Raw genomic sequence first — 16788 nt, 5'->3', positions numbered from 1 at the left:
ACAGCAGCAAAGAGAAGCAGGAACGAAAAACAAACGAAACCACACTCACCAATTGATCCATCACGATCATGGCGGCTAGAGCAGACTCTCCCACAGGCGTTCAGGAGAACGCCGACAAGGACCGTGCCTTTCACACAGACACCAAGTCGCCGTACTGTCTCCCCAATGAGTACGTCATTCCCCTTCTCCTGATCAGAAGCGCTCCCTGACACACCCACCAGCAACATTGAGCACGAACGCCTCTTCTCCCAATCCAACGGCGTCAAAGCCATGTTCAAAGGCCGCATGTCGCACGCGCCGCTCTCGCTCTCCAGCCCGCCGACCAAGATGCTGGACATCGGCTGCGGCACGGGCAGCGTGAGCCTGTACCTGGGCGAGACGTACCCCACGGCCTACGTCTACGGGGTCGACCTGTCCAAAGTCCCCGACATCTCGCAGCAGCAGGCGGCGACCAAGCAGCGCAACGTCAAGTTTGTGCAGGGCAACTACATGGGGGCGACGATTGGCTCGCCAGGCCCGACCGACGAGGCCAAGGACCTGTGGCAGCCAAACAGCTACGACCTCATCTTCGGACGCGCCCTCGTCCTCGGCATCGAGAACTGGGACCACTACTTTGAAAAGGCCTTTGCGCTGCTCAAGCCCGGCGGCTGGGTCGAAGACCAGGACGTGGACCAGACCATGTTGACGTACCCGGAGCGGAAGCCCATCGAGGACATGCCCGAAAACGAATGGCTGCGCGAGATGCGCACGCACTTGGCGGCGACGGGCGTTGATCTCAAGGCTGCCAGTAACGCAGCGGAGCGCATGCGCAAGGCGGGATTCGTTGATGTGCGCGTTGAGCAGTACGTGTGGCCGTTTGTCAAGATTGAGGAGCTGCCCGAGACGTGGGCGTTGGCCGAGCATTGCCAGAGAACGCACAAGGAGATTATCACAACAGCACTTCAGCGTTTGATGTCTGGAAGGGGTGTGCCCCAGAGCAAGATTGACGAGTACAAGAAGAAGATTGATGATGATCTTTTCAAGTATCCAGGGGTGCACTATCCGTTTTACGTCACTCTTGGACGAAAGCCGGAGAAATAATGGCCTGCATGGTGGAGGTATTCAGAGGGGTCTATTTCGCAATTTAGCTTTCAACAAGGAAATAGATCTAGATGTAGGCAAACACCTGACTGTTCATGATGATGGGGTGTAGTTGAATGAAAGATTGCCGTCTACCTTGATTTCTTGAAGCCAGTCTGTGGATAGCAGCAGAGTGTGGCGTCGAAATCCAGCCAGCAGCGCCACAGGGCCATCCAAAACAGACGCTACGGCGAAAGGGTCCGACTGAATTCGACTCGAGCTGGCCGCCGCAATCAACGTAATCCAAAGTCACCGAAAGTCAGCAGAGCAAGAAAAAATAGCAGCATCAGGGTATCAGGGCAAGGTTTCCATTCGAAACCCTTTCGCGCCTCTTGCACTCCAAAACTGCCCGATTGGGAAAAGCGTGCCTCGGCTAGCTGTCTTATCCAGTCGGCTGGCATGCAGGGCAAAAAACACCCATGACGGCCAACACCACCATGATCCATTCTCAGTCCCCCTCGACATCTCGCACCCTGAACAGCAGCAGCAATGGCTGTGCAGCGAGGACGACGTCTTGACGCTCCCGCCGCAGCAGCCACGCAATCCTGCAATGAAGATGGGCGGGTGGTAAGGCTGGGTTGCCCCAGGCTGAGGCCGTTGTCCTGGGCTGGCTGGCGGCTGGCACTGTGGCGCGCAGCACACGGGCACGGCAGCGCGCTGGTTGAGCCGAGGCAACCTCCTCACTCCAACTCCTTCATCAGTCGCATGCCATCATGGTGGACGGCCAGAGCCGCAGGTCGATGGGGCGGACGGCGCCGAGCGGTAAAGAGAAGCGAGGCGTTGAACGAGCGAGATGAGCTACGGAGAGCGAATGGTCGATCTCAGCGGAGAGGGCGACCAGCGAGCGTCGAGCGGCATTCCGTGGCGAGCGGGAAGCGAGAGATGGAGGGGCCGCGGGCAGTCAGATGGCTGATGATCACCAACAGCACTCGGTGATGAGGAGCTGGGAGAAAGAAGTGCCGGAGCCAGTGCGAGCGCACGTGTGATGGTTTGGATTATTTCTTCTTCGTGTCGACAACTTGACTTGAAGGCGGAAGGACAGAGTCGTTTCCCCGGCGGGCGGCTGGCAGGATTCGCAGGCCGAGATGATGACCTGACGGCGCCCAACAAGAAGGGAAATCCGGCACGGCACGAGCAAAAAGTCGGGCTCTTGGACGTCTCCACACTGTTAGTCAAGCTGATGCCCAGTCTGACGGTGAAGTTTGTGCGCGTAGTCAGAAGGCGGCTCTGCCTTGGCGAATGAGAGCGACCAGGAGCACCATCTGGGTCGTTCCTTTTCTTGCTTGCCTGGACCGCCGCCAAACAGGCGCGCGGCAGGCTCTGGAACAACAAGCAGAGGCACGCGCTGCATGATGCAGACAGAAAGAAGGAAGCAGGAGAAGAAGAAAAAACTTATGGAGCCGCTCCACCCCTTCCTGCACGCGCGCAGATCCGCCTGCGAAAAACGTGATTATTCGCTTCTCCTTCTTTGGTCCGCGAGTAGAAGCTCTGGATTGTATTGCCATTTCTGTCGCTACTCTTACAAGTCAAGAAGACAGCGACATCCACCCAGAACAACAAAAGAAGCAGAAGAACGGCGAACGAGGCGTGCAGCAGCGATGGCGGCGGCGGTGGGCGACAACGACAACGACTCGCACCCCGTTTCATCGGCTGCGGGCATTGAAAGCACTCCACTCGCACTGGTAGAGGCGCAGCAGCGAACGACAGAAACAAGGAGCAGCCTGGCAGACTGGCCGCTGCGTGATGGCGATCTTCCCTCGTGCGAGCGCCCCGGCTGTGGGGTTACGCAATGCCGCTGTGGCTACGCTCAAGGTCTGTTTGGTGGTTGGCCGCCGGCCTGCTTGGCCCTTCTGCTTGTCGAGCTACCAAGCACCTCCAAGACGACCATCTAGCGTCTCTCGTCGCCGGAGCTGCCGAAAGACTTCGTCGTTTTGGCAAGGCGACGCTACGTACTAACTATTCGACAGTGCTCCGTCTTGGCCGGCGATGGGCGGGCTTTGCTTGCAGCTTGTTTGCAGCTTGTTGGGCGCGGCGACGAGACGACATGCACAACAAACCGCTGCCATCCCTCCTGCTGCCATGACTGGCGTGCTGACTCGCGGGACGGTGCTGGCTCTTCTCGGGAAAGGCGAGCAAATGATGGACGAGCAGGTCCAAAAGAGCCGGGAACAGCTGCGCGCCGTCGACTAAACGTGCGACGACCATGGCCTATGGCGCAGACGACGTTCCTGTGCCTATCGTATCCCGCAGCGACCATACCGTCTCGGTATGCAGAGGAATGGAAAGGAAAGGAAAATGCCTGAACGGCCAAGGCTGCCAATGGACAGGAACGAACCGCCCGCTCGCTCATCACCACTGTACGGTACCATCATCAGGTCCCTCGATAGCCAGGTCCCCGCAAGTACAGTTTTCGCCTTCGCCTCGTGCTCGCCCATCGACGGCGGGCAGCCACCTAGCCACCTCATACGATGCCGCGTGCATCGCCCAACCCGACAGCTAGGGAAAACGAGCAAAAAAAAGCAAGTGCGCATAACCAGGGACGAGGGACGGCGACCCGAGGCGGCGTGCGGATCTGCCTGGCTCTTTGGTAACTGCCCGTGGGATGGGCGATGCACGAGTGCGGCGAAGACTTGGTCTACGCGACCCGGCGCGTCGGGAAAGAGGAATCAATCAAATCAAACAAAAACTTGCATTGCATCCACACTTGCACTCGACGTCCGATTCTCCTCCGCGGGGTTTTTTTCGCAACCGGTGAAGACGGGAAATGTTGCTTTTTGGTTCTTCTTCGCCCCATGACGATGATATATGCATGTAGCGAGATGTGGTCCCGTCGCGAAGTCGGACGTACCTACGGTGTGCGGCGTGGGGTCCAACAAGTCCAAGCCCGGAATCCAGAGACTTGAAGGTCGCAGAGTCGACATGCACACCTCAGGGAGCCTACATACCTACATACGCTACCAGCATCGCGGTCCGCATCGCGCAGCGGAGCGCCTGCAACCAGAAAACCAGACTCCAAACGACATGGTCCCAAACAAGTGACCCTTGTAGACTGAGAGACGCCTTTTTCGTCCGACGAGCGAGGGGAGGAGGGAAGGGGACCAGAATAAAAATCCATCTGCGGGCCGTCAATCATGAAACATGCATCACAGCCAGCCAGCCAGCCAGCCAGTCCGGCCACGGCTACTGAGCGCGTGCAGAGAGAGAGAGAGAGAGAGAGAGAGAGAGAGAGAGAGAGAGAGAGAGAGAGAGAGAGAGAGAGAGAGAGAGAGAGAGAGAGAGAGAGAAAGAAGGAAGCTCGTGCTCGAGATGCTTTGCCCGTAGACGGGTCGCACCAAATGAGCATCGTCCATCAGATAGAGTAGGAGACCACCACCACGACCATCTCTCTCTCTCTCTCTCTCTCTCTCTCTCTCTCTCTCTGCTATTTTCTACCACGTCCATGTAACCCCAACCCCCACAGCTCCGGTATCCGCGACTACGGCACCGACATTACATTTCTGTTCCCATTCCGCTTTTTCTCATGTTTTGGCCCCAAAGGCCCTGCCACTATATTAGACCGGGGCAGCCTATCACATCACCCAGGCACGCGCAGTAGTATGTAGTGCAGCAACAATCGCCATGTGCATTGGTAGATTAAAAGGTCAATCACTATACATCGCCCACAAAACACCACCCCAGTCGGATTGCCTCACTTTTCCAGTGTTTTCCCATACCTAACTACCTGCCAACCAGCATGACAAGACACACTACAACGGCCTCCCTATGTTCCCATTCGCTCAACGTCGTCTCCGAGCAACCCCAACACGCGCACCCTCACCGCATTATTCACACCAACCAGCAACCAAACTCCGAGCATCAGCGACCGCGCTCGCTCGCTAACCCGACTACCTACCGCGCCCGGGGGGCCGCACGTTGGGTACGGTGGTTGTGTCTCACCGTCTCACCGGGGCAGTGTAGTTCAGTCGTTGTCGAGTCAAGCAGCAGGCTCGCCCGCTTGGCGTTTCATGTCCTCATTGGGGTCGGTTTCCGAACCTACGGCAACGCAACGCTGAGCAGCCAGCCGGGCAGTCAAGTAGGAGAAGTGCGGTAAGGCGTCCGTCAGCCACACTGCCTACTGCTCGTGCTGCCGTTCCGTGGCCGGCTTCGGGCAGCAGCAGCAGCAGCAGCAGCAGCAGCACGAAACAGACGTTTTGCGGCGCGGCTGAAAGAGGCTGAGGCTTATGAGTGTGACGTTGGGGTTGAGGAGACCTGTGGATTGGTTGGAAGCAGGTTGTTTGTGTTGATTGGTTGATCGTTGTTGCTCTTGTTCGTACGATACATACATTAGCCAGTAGGGTGGTAGTGATGGTACAGATAGATGGCAGACAGCAAAACGATGGCAAAGTAGTGGTGGTACAAGTACAAGATACAATCTCAAACGAAAGCGACGAATCGATTCTTTCAAAAACTTTCAGCGACTCGCAAGTCAAGAAGAGAGACAGTGGGGTGGTGGTATCTACAAACGAGGTTTTGCGCGCGAACTCGCCAGGCAAGAAGAAGAGCAAAGAACTCAAAGTATCAACGAAATCAAGCAAAAATTGCAAGGGAAGAAAACAAGAGCAAGCGCAGCAGCTATTATAGCCGATTAGAAAATTACAGCCAGGTCGTCGTCAGTTGTCTTTGCGGAGTATCCATAGTGTTTGCCTCCGAACCCTCCTCCAAATCCTCCCAATACAATCGGACCCATAGAACTATGCCCCACCACCCAACCAACCGCAGGGCCATGTATTTATCCACCCTGCCCCGCCAACCGACCAACCAGTACCTTGCCTTTGACTCGTCAAAAGGACACCAACCAGGGTATAAGACATGCACGAAAAGAGGTTTTCCACCATGAAAAGAGGACGTTGCGCCGTAGATAGAGACAAGTTGGAGAGTAGACAAAGGAGAGGAAGATGAACGAGAAAAAGAGGGAATGCTTGTACACATCCAGACTAGCTTTGTGTGAGAAGAAAAGGTGAAGTAGGGCAACAAGAGAACTCGTCCACAGTTCGTCAGTGTGGTTTGATGCCAGACAGTCTACGACAAATGGTAAGAAATAACAGTTTTTGGGAGAAACGAGGGAAGAAAATGAAAAGATCTAAGCCTCTTCCATGAGGGCCTCGTCGCCAACCTCGCGCCACTCGCGCGAGCGGTCTGCGAGACGCTTGACGCCTACGATGCGCTGCGCCCACAGCGACTCGGCGGGCGTGCGGAACGTGTATCCGCGCTGCGAGCTGACGGTGCCAATGGCCTGCAGCACTGCCTTGCGCGAGTCGCGGCCAAAGATGGCAGGGTGATTCATCCACTCAAGGGCTGCCTCGAGCTCGGCGTCGAGAGCCGACATGGTGTTGGGGTCGATGCCCGCGGCAGGGTGGAAGTTGCTGTCCACGTGGGGAGACGGCAGTAGGGAAGGGGTGTGTGGTCTGTTTTGCGCCTCTGATGCGGTTGGCGAGGGCTGCGCTGTGCTGTCGGAGCTAGGGTTGCTGGGCGTAGGAGGCAGTCCGGATGGTGGCGGACCAGGCGGTGGCGGCAGCGGCGGGAGCCCACCCTTTGCGAGGCCCTTCAATATACTCCTGGTCTCGCTGAGCAGGTGGTGGGCGCGCTCATGCTGACCCCGGGAGACAAGAGTCAGGGCTCGCGTGAGCATGTCAGAAGTCAAGAGTTCCATCCGCCTTTGGACGACCGACGGGTGCGGCGGGATCGGAGGTGTCGCGGGTCTGTTCTTGGAATGCCTTTGCCGGGACGCGGGAAGAACCGTAATAGCCAAAAGCGACGGCCTTGGAAGGTGAGAAAGGGTGCCATCTCGCATAATGTCGCCAAAGGTTAGATCTGCTTGAATCAGCGGCACCTCTTCCACGCTCAGACTGCGCTGGTCATCCTGGTCAAGCGGGCCTCCGAGTGCCTCGAGTCCAGAAACAATAGTTTCCCAAGGATCCTGAGGGACGTGCTCTGGCGTGCTGTTGTCGGGCGTGATGGCCAGCTGGACGAGAATATCTGACCAATGTTAGCCGCTGATATGCAAGTACTCAGCCCAACGGCCGACTTACCTCTCTTGTCGCCGAAGCGCAGGTCGCCAAGAGCAGCTTCCGCGTCTTTTCCAGTTGCTCGCTTGGTAATCTGCAGAGCTCCGCTGATTTTGACAAACTTGGCCGGGGATCCTTCCGGCAGCCGCAACTTGAGCTTGACGTTTTGATGCGAAATGGTTTGAAGAGAACCGAGGGATCCGGCAACGCACTCGCGCAGCATCATCCAATCCTTGACGTACGTGTAGGACGCTTTAGTTCGGGTGGATAGTTCAATCATCGTATCGGGCTTGTGGGTCAAGCCCAATCCAAAAGAGTGAATGGTGACCCTAGAAAATGTCAATGCGCCTTTCCTTATAGGGCAGTTTGGGACCAGGGGTGACCTACTTGGCGGCTTCGGCCCTAGACACGACAAAGTCGACGCTCTCACCATCCGAAGTCGAAGAGTCGCTAATGAGCATGATGCTGGCGACGGGATTCGATGATCTCCTCTGCATGAGCAAGTCCATGGCCACGTTGGCGCCTTCGACCACGTCGGCGCGCAGGCTCTTCTGACCAACCGGCCTGACGGAATCCAGCACCTTGGACCAACCGCTCCACTTCTTCGTCGTCATGCCCACCATTGGCACCCCTCCACCACTGGAGCCAAACGACACGAGACCCATGCGATCTCTGTCGCCCAGGTTGGACACCAAAAATCTCAGCGCATCACGCAGCAGCGAGATCTTGAGTCCCTGCATCGAAGAAGAGACTGGAATGACGACGACAATGTCGATCGGGACGTGGGGCGATGCGGGCACTGCGCCATCCTGGAATCCTGCACGCGAGCTCGTGTATTCTGTGGGTGCGGTAATTGTCGAGCGCGCTCCGGCATATGAGTTGACAGATGACACCCTCCTCTTGGTCGACCTGTAGTCTTCGTCGTCGGTTCCCGAATTTTCCTGGTCCATATCTGGCATGCGCACTTGCGGTTCGCTGTGGATCTCGAGTAATGCACGCTTCCATAGCTCTAGCTTCTTGGGGTCCTTGAAGTGCAGGTGGAATGCGGGGAGCTCGGCAACGGACAGGCTCAGGGTCAGGATGCCCTCATCCGGGATTGATTCCACGTGGTTCAGGTGCTTTTTGATGAGGATGGAGCCTTTCAATGTGCACTTTGCACGCTTGCTGTTAGATGGGTCGTGTCCATTGTAAGAGTGGTGCTTCTTTTCCTTGACGCAGATGAGCATGTCAGAGAATAGGTAGCACTCTAAGTCTTGCCAAGCTTTGCGATCTTTGCCCACGCGAATGTGACCATGCAGGCGGAGTTTCCCGAACCTATGCTAGTGAGCAACAAGCCCCACATCCAATGTTTTGTGACGTACCTTGAAAAATCGAGCCCATGCCAGTTGTCCACACGCGCGTGCAGCTCTTCTGTCGCGTCTTCAAGAAGCTCTGGGTTTTGATAGATGGGCTCGCGCGAGATTGTCGGCGTCTTGCTGGCGCGCCCATGGTCGGGAGCACGCGGCGATGGCGTCGGAGGGACATTGGGAAACTCTTCCGGGTCAGCCCTCCACTTGCCATCTGGCACTTCGACAGTGACGAGGCAAGTCAAGCTTTGCTGTTGACGAGAGCGGTTGACTGTCGGAAATTCGCTACGAACAGTGACGGTCGGTGGGGGAATCGGATTTTTGATACCCGAGCGCGGGCTGAGAGTGCTCTCCATGGAGTGTACATCATAGTCATGTCGCCGCCCTGCCGGGTCGTAGGACTGGTCCGCGGATGATGCCACGCCGGTTGTGCCACTGTCGCTCCTTGCATGCGCACGCGAGCGCGATCTCGTCGGTTCTCTCAAGTCGCGACTGTAGGTGCTGTGGTGACCTCTGACTACGGGATCCACTGTGTGTGCAGTCTGAGCAGTTTGCGTGGTTGCGACAGTTGCAGCTGAAGGACGGCGGTCTCCAAAGTTGACCGGTAATGTTTGAGCATCCCATGGCGAGGGAGTTGGTGCAGCGCTGCGAACGCTCTGGTTGTCCTGCTGTGCGGTGCGGACAATGGTACTCAGTTTTTCTGCAGGTCGTCAGCCACAAACATTCAAGACACTGGCGTCGCAGGTCGTACCCAAATCGAGCACGTTTCCACCCCTGCTCGTGTCCAACGCCAACGGCGCATTGCAAGTCGGGCAGTATTGTGAGTCAAACTCGCGAATGTATTCCCAGAAACAAGCCTCGTGAGAGACGTGCCCGCAGGAAAGCTGCAAGATGCGTTCACCACGGAGAATGTGCTCGAGTGGTTCTTCGCATACGGCGCATTCGGTTCCGACAAAGGTGCGGTCTCGACGGGTGCGATTGCGGTCCATTTCGAATACGCCGGCCATATTTCTCGAGGAGCGCGCGGGCGGGAGGTCCTGCAGGTACACAGGACCGGCCGTGCTTACGGGCGTGGAGAGGGAGCGAACCGACGCAGAGGAGGGCGTGGGGATAGGCGAATCGGTGGAGCGACGGGAGGAACGGCTTTGACGACGCGAATGTGAGCGCGAGCTGGCTAAGCGGGACCACAGGTGGTGAGCCATGGCCTGTGGATTGGGTGGTGTTGTGGGGAGAGAGGTTGGGGAGATTGTGGAAGGGGGAGGGGAATATACTTTTGAGGCCGAGAGTAGAGGCGACTGTACCGGAGGTGAGCACAGCAACAAGCAGCAGCCGCAAGACACGCTCTGGGTGGGTATGGTTTTTTCGTTTTTCCTTTTGGCTGCAGATGGATTGGCTTTTTGGGATAGACGGGAGGCCCAGGTCATGCAGGAAGGATGTAGGATGGCCTGTGACACCAGACGGCACGTAAATATTCGTGGTAAGGTAGTGGGTAGGGTAGTGGTAGGTCAGGTAGCTGAGCCTAAGACTGTCGGCGGCGGACATGGAGCGTCAGTAATGAATGCGACGCACTGGGATCCGGCTTGTTCGCTTCCTCAGTGCCGTTTCAGCATCTGGGCCGGGGAGATGGTCATGGAGTGGACTCGGGGGAGGTGGGCCGGGGGGCAGCGGGCAGAGACGTACCTCTCTGTCTATCCGTCTTGACAAGAGCTCGTCAGGAAACCGTTTCACCAGCCAGCAGGCACACGCCATGGCGGCTTTTATCGCCATCAGCAGTACTCCATCTGTACAACGAGAATAACCCACTTACTTCGGTCTGCGTGAGGTTTCTAGGGGCCACGATGCGCTCGACAAACCCGAGAGCCGACGACAGGTGCGGTGGAGAGCCCTGGAGATGCCCTGAGCAGTGGCAGGGCACCAGGGGAACAGGTCCAGGGCCTGCTCAGGTCTGCACATGCACGGCCATGTCAGCCATGTCGGCCCGCTGGCCCCGGAGCCCCTAACCTTCGGTGCCCTGTGGCTTTGCAACTCCACCAGCTCAGATAATGTAATCCGTCACTCCTCACTACCATCTCGTCGTCATCAACACCTGTGCTGCGCTACATCCGCTTCCGGTTACTTTTTTCACCTCTTCGCCCACTCCGGCCAGGGTCCGCCTGAGGAATGCATCTGGGCTGGATCCAGCGACCCGTCTCTCAAGCTTTTGCCTTTCCGCCCTACCAGCCTCCAGCCACGCTTCCGCTTCTTTTTCCGTCTGATTGCGCCAAGTTGCGAGCTTAACACATTCGACGCCTTTGCCTCAGACATGGCTCTGCCGCCCGCTTCCAGAAACATGTTGCCCAAGTTGGCCCTCCTGCGCCCTCGTTGCCTACGAGTACCGTCGTCGTACTCTTGCTACCAAGCGTCCTAGCTGCCCGCAAATCCTCATCTCCAAGAAACCGGTCAACATGCCTGTCGCGTCGTAGCGCCAACAACCACGGCAGCCGCCCTGTTCGACCATAGTCTATACCCAGGGGTAATACTACTACCCCTCATGTTTGTTTCCTCCCGCCTGTCCAAATGTCCCTCTGCGACACCGTCTGCCTGGTCCTCGTCCCACCTGTTGCACCACGGGTAAAGCCTTCCGCATCTTTGCTTCCCGCTCAGCAAGAATCCGGCCCAGGTTCGCTGCATTCCCGCACCCTCTCTACTTTTCAAACACGCGGGTTTGTCCTTTTTGTTTTCGTTTTGGCCTTGCTCCCGACCCAGCAGCAGAGCCCAAACTTGCCGCCCTTCCTCTTTGGTGATATGGTGGCGGCGTGTTTTGCCGCTGAGACGCGCCTGAGCAACAATTGTTTGGCGTGTCCGTGGCCTCTTGCACACCTGCGTCTTGACCAGGAAACGTCAAAATGCGTGAAGTGTCTAAATCGAGACCCTGTCATTTCAGCCGACACCACCAGAACCCCGAACAAGGAAGGCACTCGCGGTCATTGATGCCTAGTGAGGCATCCCCTGAGCTGGACTTGTCCGAAAGCAGATTCACTTTAAGCGTCCTGCTTAACAACAATGCTAAACTTGTGCCAAGGGTTCCTGGCGGTCTATCACGAGCGCCAGAGACATGTCCAACAAACCCGGACCAACAGGCAGCAGTTTGGTCCTGTCCCCGCATTTCAAAAAGAGCTTCTTCCTCTTGAAGCTAAACGGACGGCCCCAAGACGGACAGTAACAGGCTCTTTCGGTTTGTGCTGTCTCACACTCTCCTCAGTCTCACCATTGGCACTGAATGACGTCCAAAAGGCTCAAGCTGTCAAACTTGAGCCTGAGCGCTATACGAGAGTAATGATGTTCCGCCACAAAACCAACGATGCAGATGCCACTGCTTTCAGCATGTCGAGCACCGCCAATCGGTGGCCAACACAGCACATCTAAGCTTCTTTTAGCGACATGACGGACCGTAGTACGCTGCTTGTCTTACAGGGTGCACGAGCCCCTTGATGCTATGCGCACATTTTAGCCAATGTGCCATGGCAATGGCTGTTTACGGGTATGCGTCGCGTGTTTACGTCCAAACACCAACGAGACGTATTCTCAACAGTCAGTCTCGCGTCGATGAGATGAGAATGCGCTTGCCATCGACGTTATACCACCAGGTCGATACGTGCACCATGGATCCCATCGTGTGAAGTGGAAATGAAATCCAACTCCACGGCGCCACAGCGACCTGTACCGCGGCACCAGCCGTGCATCGACCTATGCGCGTTCAACCCTTGAACTGGTTTTGCGACGTCTCGCATGGGCGGATAGGGCTGAGTCATAAAAGCAGGGCTGTCTTTTGTTCATCTCTCCTGGCTCCCAGGCCCTGCCTGACCATCTGAAACTTATCATGAGACCTATGCTTCTGGGTATGCCAACTCATACCATAGGGTCTTCTTTTGCTCAAGAGGCCAAGAGAACGGACCGTGGTTTGCAAGAAATCCCAAGCTCTTCATCAAAGGGTGTTGTGGGTAAAAATTCGGGAATAAAACTCCTCGCTGTCGCCAGCTTCGCACCGGATATCCTTCCGATTATTTCTCCTGTCTGAACGCCACCCACGAAAGATGACAGAATAGATCGCCATCGAAATCTCAACTTTGTGCTCGGGCATGAAGATAAAAGCCTCTGAACAAGCCACAAAGTTCCACGGTCCGGAGATTTCGAAGCCCGCTGATCAGTGGTACTTGCAGAGCGCACACGCAGACGGGTCTGAACGTCCATCCAGATGCTTCTGCCCGGACATTTCGGATATGTTGCAATCCTGCTTCCGGCAAATCGTCAAGCAGCGTATGGTGGGATAGGTTGAACACAGGAGACAGGTACAGCACGCGCGAGCAACCGAGACACCCCTCCGCCATGGCACCACACACATGCTGCAGTCAAGACCTTTCGTCTCTTGTTCAACAACCATCTCAACAGAGCTCAGGACAGGATTTTCCATGCCCCGATCTGCCCTCCTGACCATACCACCTCCCTCCACTTTCGACGATGCTCTTTGCACGCGAATCTTTCGCGTCCAACATCCCCCTCTCGACGATCTTGCTCCCATCATCCTGCCCATCAATCCATCACCATTCGTGATGTTTCAACTCGGCTCGCAATGCCGCTCTTCACCATCACCGTGGATCCCGCCGATCAGGGACTTGCGGGCGGTGAACTGCAAGAGGCAAGTCGTCGTAGCTGTGGAGATTGCACCACCTTCTGCAATCAGCAACTTCTGTCTGGATCAGCGTTCGTTCGGTTTTTATTCTTGGATCAGATCCGCCGCTGCTAGAGCCACGCTTACGCTGGAGTCTACGTGTGCAGTCTGCGCGCTTCGCGTCTCCACTTTCCGATTCACGAGCGGAAGGGGGAAAGGCGGAACGGACGGGAGGGATGGCGGCGGAAAGGGGGTCCGAGCATCAACCGGGCTCAGGGTAAGAATGTGAGCTAAGGCAGAAACCGTAAGGCATGAAAACGTGACCGGAGCGGACGGAGCTTCCGGGGGCCCGACGTCCAGTTGATTCTCTCGCAACGTCAGCCTGGCTCTCCACCTCAAAATGACACAACCAAACCCGTCTGGATGGAATCATCTGCGCATCACGAGTCTCCGAGCAGTGCGGCCGGAAGCAGCATCGCTTCGCCCGCCGATACCATAGCGCATAACCATGCCGCAGGTGCCTTGGTGCGCGCGTGCCGGAATTGCGCCGCGGCCAAGACCAAATGCGTTGCTAGGAGCGCGGGCTCGGGTGGTGATTGTGAACGGTACGCTCGATATCCCATGCTCCGCTCGTTTTTGGGTGGTTTTTGGAATTGATGTCTTGAATCTTGCTAATTTGCTTTCTTCGGCAGATGTCATCGCTTGAAGAAGGCTTGCATGAGAGATGCCGCCAAAGTAAAGAAGAGAAAGCCTCCAACCGCAAAGTATGTTGGTATTTGAGTTTTTCTCTTTTTGGATCTTTGTTGTCTGTATTGGATATTGATGCGAATCACATGTCACTTTTGCTTTGGAACGTCTCGGCTTTGCAACCCAAATCATGATCTCGTCACATGACTTTGGTCCTTACCATGGACTAATTGTCAAATAATGTATGAATATCATTGCGCCGAAACTCATACAGACACAGAAATGCTCGGCTCGAGCAAAAGTTGGACCAATTGGTTACACTGCTTGCCAATGGCCACCAGCGCCAATCTTCCTCATCGGCAACACCAGAAGCTCAACATGTTGTACACACTGTGCAGTCGACCCCAAACCGTCATTCGAACGACTATGAAGCACGTCTACCAACCTCAAACCAGGAGCCAGTGGCGCTGGCATCCCAACCGCCTCCAACCCCGTGCGAACCAACCGAGCTCGACGCCGAGGACAGAGACGTAGACATCCGTCTGCATCACTACCAGGCGCACCTGGCGCCGCAGTTCCCTTTTGTCGTCATTCCATCAGGTGCAACAGTGGGCCAGATGCGGAAAGAAAAGCCGTTCTTGCTCAGGGTCATTGTGACGGTGGCATCTATCCAAGATCTTGTACATCGAAAGGCGCTTGGAGAAGAGGTGTTGAAAGACATTGCACACCGTCTCCTGGTCCAAGGAGAAAAGTCACTAGATCTACTGCAGGGGATATTGGTGTTCGCAGCATGGTAAGTGAGACTCGAAAGAGGCGATCTGCCAGGTTTTGGCGTTGTGCCAATCGTCAGTGATGTGACACAACGCACCGCTACCCGCCGAACGGCCACAGCCGTCTGTGATTCGAGGAAACTAATCGCCCGGATGCAGGTACCACCACCATCTGTTCACAAAACCACAAATGACCAACCTCCTGCAACTTGCCGTCGGCCTAGTGATCGATCTGGGACTCAAAAAGTCTGCGCGTGCATACGGAAACGACCGTCTCGAGTCGTCCATTGCCCGATCCGCTCACGGAGAAGAGTCCAATTCGGAAATCTGCACGTCCGAACAGAGGCGGGCGCTTCTGGGCTGCTTTTACTTGACCACCATGTATGCTCAAAACTTTTGCTGCCCTTGGTGATGATTGCTCATAGAAGCTCTAGACTTTCTCAATGGGCCAAGCGCTACGACTCGCTGCGGTACAGTGCCCAACTCGATCAGTGCTGCCGGCAACTGGAGGAAGCCCAGGAATATCCCTCAGATCGATTTCTCGTCCATCTCGTGCGTCTGCAGAGGATCGTCCAGCGGATAGAGCGAAAGGTTCCAATTGATGACCTTACCCCTGAAACGACAATTCCGATTGCCATGTTTGTAAAGTCACTCCACGGGGAGCTCCTCGAGTACAAACATAACTTGCCACGAGACATGGCCGAACACCGTTTGTCTACAAGTGCCTGAGATATGACCGTACATGCTAACCAGAACACAGCATCCATTCTTCTCCACTATGACAGCGCCGAAGTCTACCTTTACGAGATCTCCCTCTCCTCCCTGCCATCCACCAGTCAGTATGGCGACTACACATACCGCCGCCTCGACCTGCTCAATGCCTGCATGCTCGCCGGCAAACGCCTCTTTGCCCACTTCACAACTGGAATCCCTGCTGCCCTCTTTGCACACATGCCGTTCCTGCACTTCTCACACATGACATCCGCCGTCGTCGCCCTCTCCAAACTGATGCGCCTCGACTGGCCCGGCTGGGACAAGGCCTACGCCCAATCCACCATCTCGCTCTCCGCTCTCATCGAAACCACCGCGCAGCGCTTCGACGCAGGTCGCGCCGAAGCAGTAGCTGCTGACGGCCCTCTGGCCGATAATCCGCTGCTCACGGTTCTGGGCCGCAAGATGCGCTTCATTGCGCTTTGGAATGAGTGCAAGATCAAGGGCATTGAGCACGTGATTCCAGCGCGTGGAACCATTGTTGATGACATCAACGCGCAGGCGTGCGCAAATGCCGTTGCGGAGTTGGTCAGGAAGTTGGAACTGAGGGTCGAGGGCGCGCAGAGTCTCTTGGAGCAGCAGCAGCCGCGGTTGCAGAACCTCATGCAAAGTGGTGGTGGTGGTGACGGCGAGGTGCAGCAGCAACAGCCGACGCAGCAACCGCATCATCATTCCATCACGCCGCTCCCCTTGACTCAGCAGCAGCAGCAGACGCAACAGCAACAGCAAAGCCAGCCCGCAGCATCTCTCGCCGACCCTCAACACCAACAGCCCGACTGGACCATCCCACAACCTCAACAAATACCCATGATCATGGATCAAATCGACCCCGTCTTCTTCGACTCGTTCGTCATGGGCGACATCGACCTGGGCGACTGCTGGGACGCGGGGATGCAGCCGCTGGCCACGTACTGGCCGCCGTCGTCGTCATCGACGACGACGTCAGGGGGTGTTGTTGGTGGCGGAGGCGCGGCGGGCGTGGGGACGGCGAGTGCGAGCGTCAATGGGAATGGAAATGAGAATGGAAATGGCTACGCAAGTTGAGCAAGCAATGAAATTCCTCGTCATCAAACCCGTGCCGCCACCCCGCTCCATCATCGTGTAGACGGCCACTTGCTGGCGCGCGTGGAGCATTCGTGCCTACGCGCCCCGACACGGTCGTCGTGCTCTCTTCGCCGGTGACGAATTCGACCGCGTGCGCGCGTGGAGCATTCGTGCGCCGCGTCAACGTGGGCATCGTTGGCTCGAGGCCATTTTGTAAAGTCGACGGCGCGCGCTCGTGGAGCAGTCGTGACCGCGCGCGTGCCGACTCCGCCTCAGTCTTTCGACGCAATCGGGCACGTCGCTGGCGCTCGTGGAGGTCTCGTCAGCGCGTGTGTTTCGACATGGCGTCAGTCGCTCAG

The 16788-nt window shown here is 56.5% G+C and overlaps 6 protein-coding genes across 6 annotated transcripts; 5 read left to right on the top strand and 1 right to left on the bottom strand.

The window, feature by feature from the left end:
* Window positions 1-68: 68 nt before the first annotated feature.
* BKA78DRAFT_366622 (S-adenosyl-L-methionine-dependent methyltransferase) lies at window positions 69-1134 on the top strand (the record flags this gene model as incomplete). Its single annotated transcript, XM_066892581.1, has 2 exons — window positions 69-169; window positions 222-1134. The coding sequence occupies 2 exons, from the start codon at window positions 69-71 to the stop codon at window positions 1078-1080; spliced, it is 960 nt and encodes a 319-aa protein (XP_066746411.1). The 3' UTR covers window positions 1081-1134.
* Window positions 1135-2838: 1704 nt separating this feature from the next.
* Window positions 2839-3295, top strand: BKA78DRAFT_96514 (uncharacterized protein). Its single transcript, XM_066894055.1, has one exon. It carries the CDS (start codon window positions 2909-2911, stop codon window positions 3200-3202), a length of 294 nt encoding a protein of 97 aa, XP_066746410.1. The 5' UTR covers window positions 2839-2908; the 3' UTR covers window positions 3203-3295.
* Window positions 3296-6238: 2943 nt separating this feature from the next.
* On the bottom strand, window positions 6239-9516 carry BKA78DRAFT_248439 (Pleckstrin homology domain-containing protein; the record flags this gene model as incomplete). Its single annotated transcript, XM_066884393.1, has 5 exons — window positions 6239-7134; window positions 7188-7492; window positions 7551-8477; window positions 8525-9209; window positions 9261-9516. The coding sequence occupies 5 exons, from the start codon at window positions 9514-9516 to the stop codon at window positions 6239-6241; spliced, it is 3069 nt and encodes a 1022-aa protein (XP_066746409.1).
* An 819-nt stretch (window positions 9517-10335) lies between these two features.
* On the top strand, window positions 10336-11234 carry BKA78DRAFT_96392 (uncharacterized protein). The gene has a single exon (XM_066894053.1). It carries the CDS (start codon window positions 10461-10463, stop codon window positions 10914-10916), a length of 456 nt encoding a protein of 151 aa, XP_066746408.1. The 5' UTR covers window positions 10336-10460; the 3' UTR covers window positions 10917-11234.
* Window positions 11235-12727: 1493 nt separating this feature from the next.
* Window positions 12728-13724, top strand: BKA78DRAFT_96451 (uncharacterized protein). The gene has a single exon (XM_066894054.1). It carries the CDS (start codon window positions 12889-12891, stop codon window positions 13444-13446), a length of 558 nt encoding a protein of 185 aa, XP_066746407.1. The 5' UTR covers window positions 12728-12888; the 3' UTR covers window positions 13447-13724.
* A 150-nt stretch (window positions 13725-13874) lies between these two features.
* Window positions 13875-16429, top strand: BKA78DRAFT_350889 (uncharacterized protein; the record flags this gene model as incomplete). Its single annotated transcript, XM_066891061.1, has 5 exons — window positions 13875-13921; window positions 14125-14637; window positions 14774-14995; window positions 15049-15323; window positions 15375-16429. The coding sequence occupies 5 exons, from the start codon at window positions 13875-13877 to the stop codon at window positions 16427-16429; spliced, it is 2112 nt and encodes a 703-aa protein (XP_066746406.1).
* Window positions 16430-16788: the final 359 nt, after the last annotated feature.

The sequence above is a fragment of the Phyllosticta capitalensis genome (genome assembly GCF_038381095.1).
Source record: "Phyllosticta capitalensis strain CBS 128856 chromosome Unknown BKA78scaffold_3, whole genome shotgun sequence".
Taxonomy (NCBI): Eukaryota; Fungi; Ascomycota; class Dothideomycetes; order Botryosphaeriales; family Phyllostictaceae; genus Phyllosticta; species Phyllosticta capitalensis.
The sequence above is the reverse complement of the archived record's forward strand: the minus strand, read 5'-3'. Positions and strand labels throughout refer to the sequence as shown.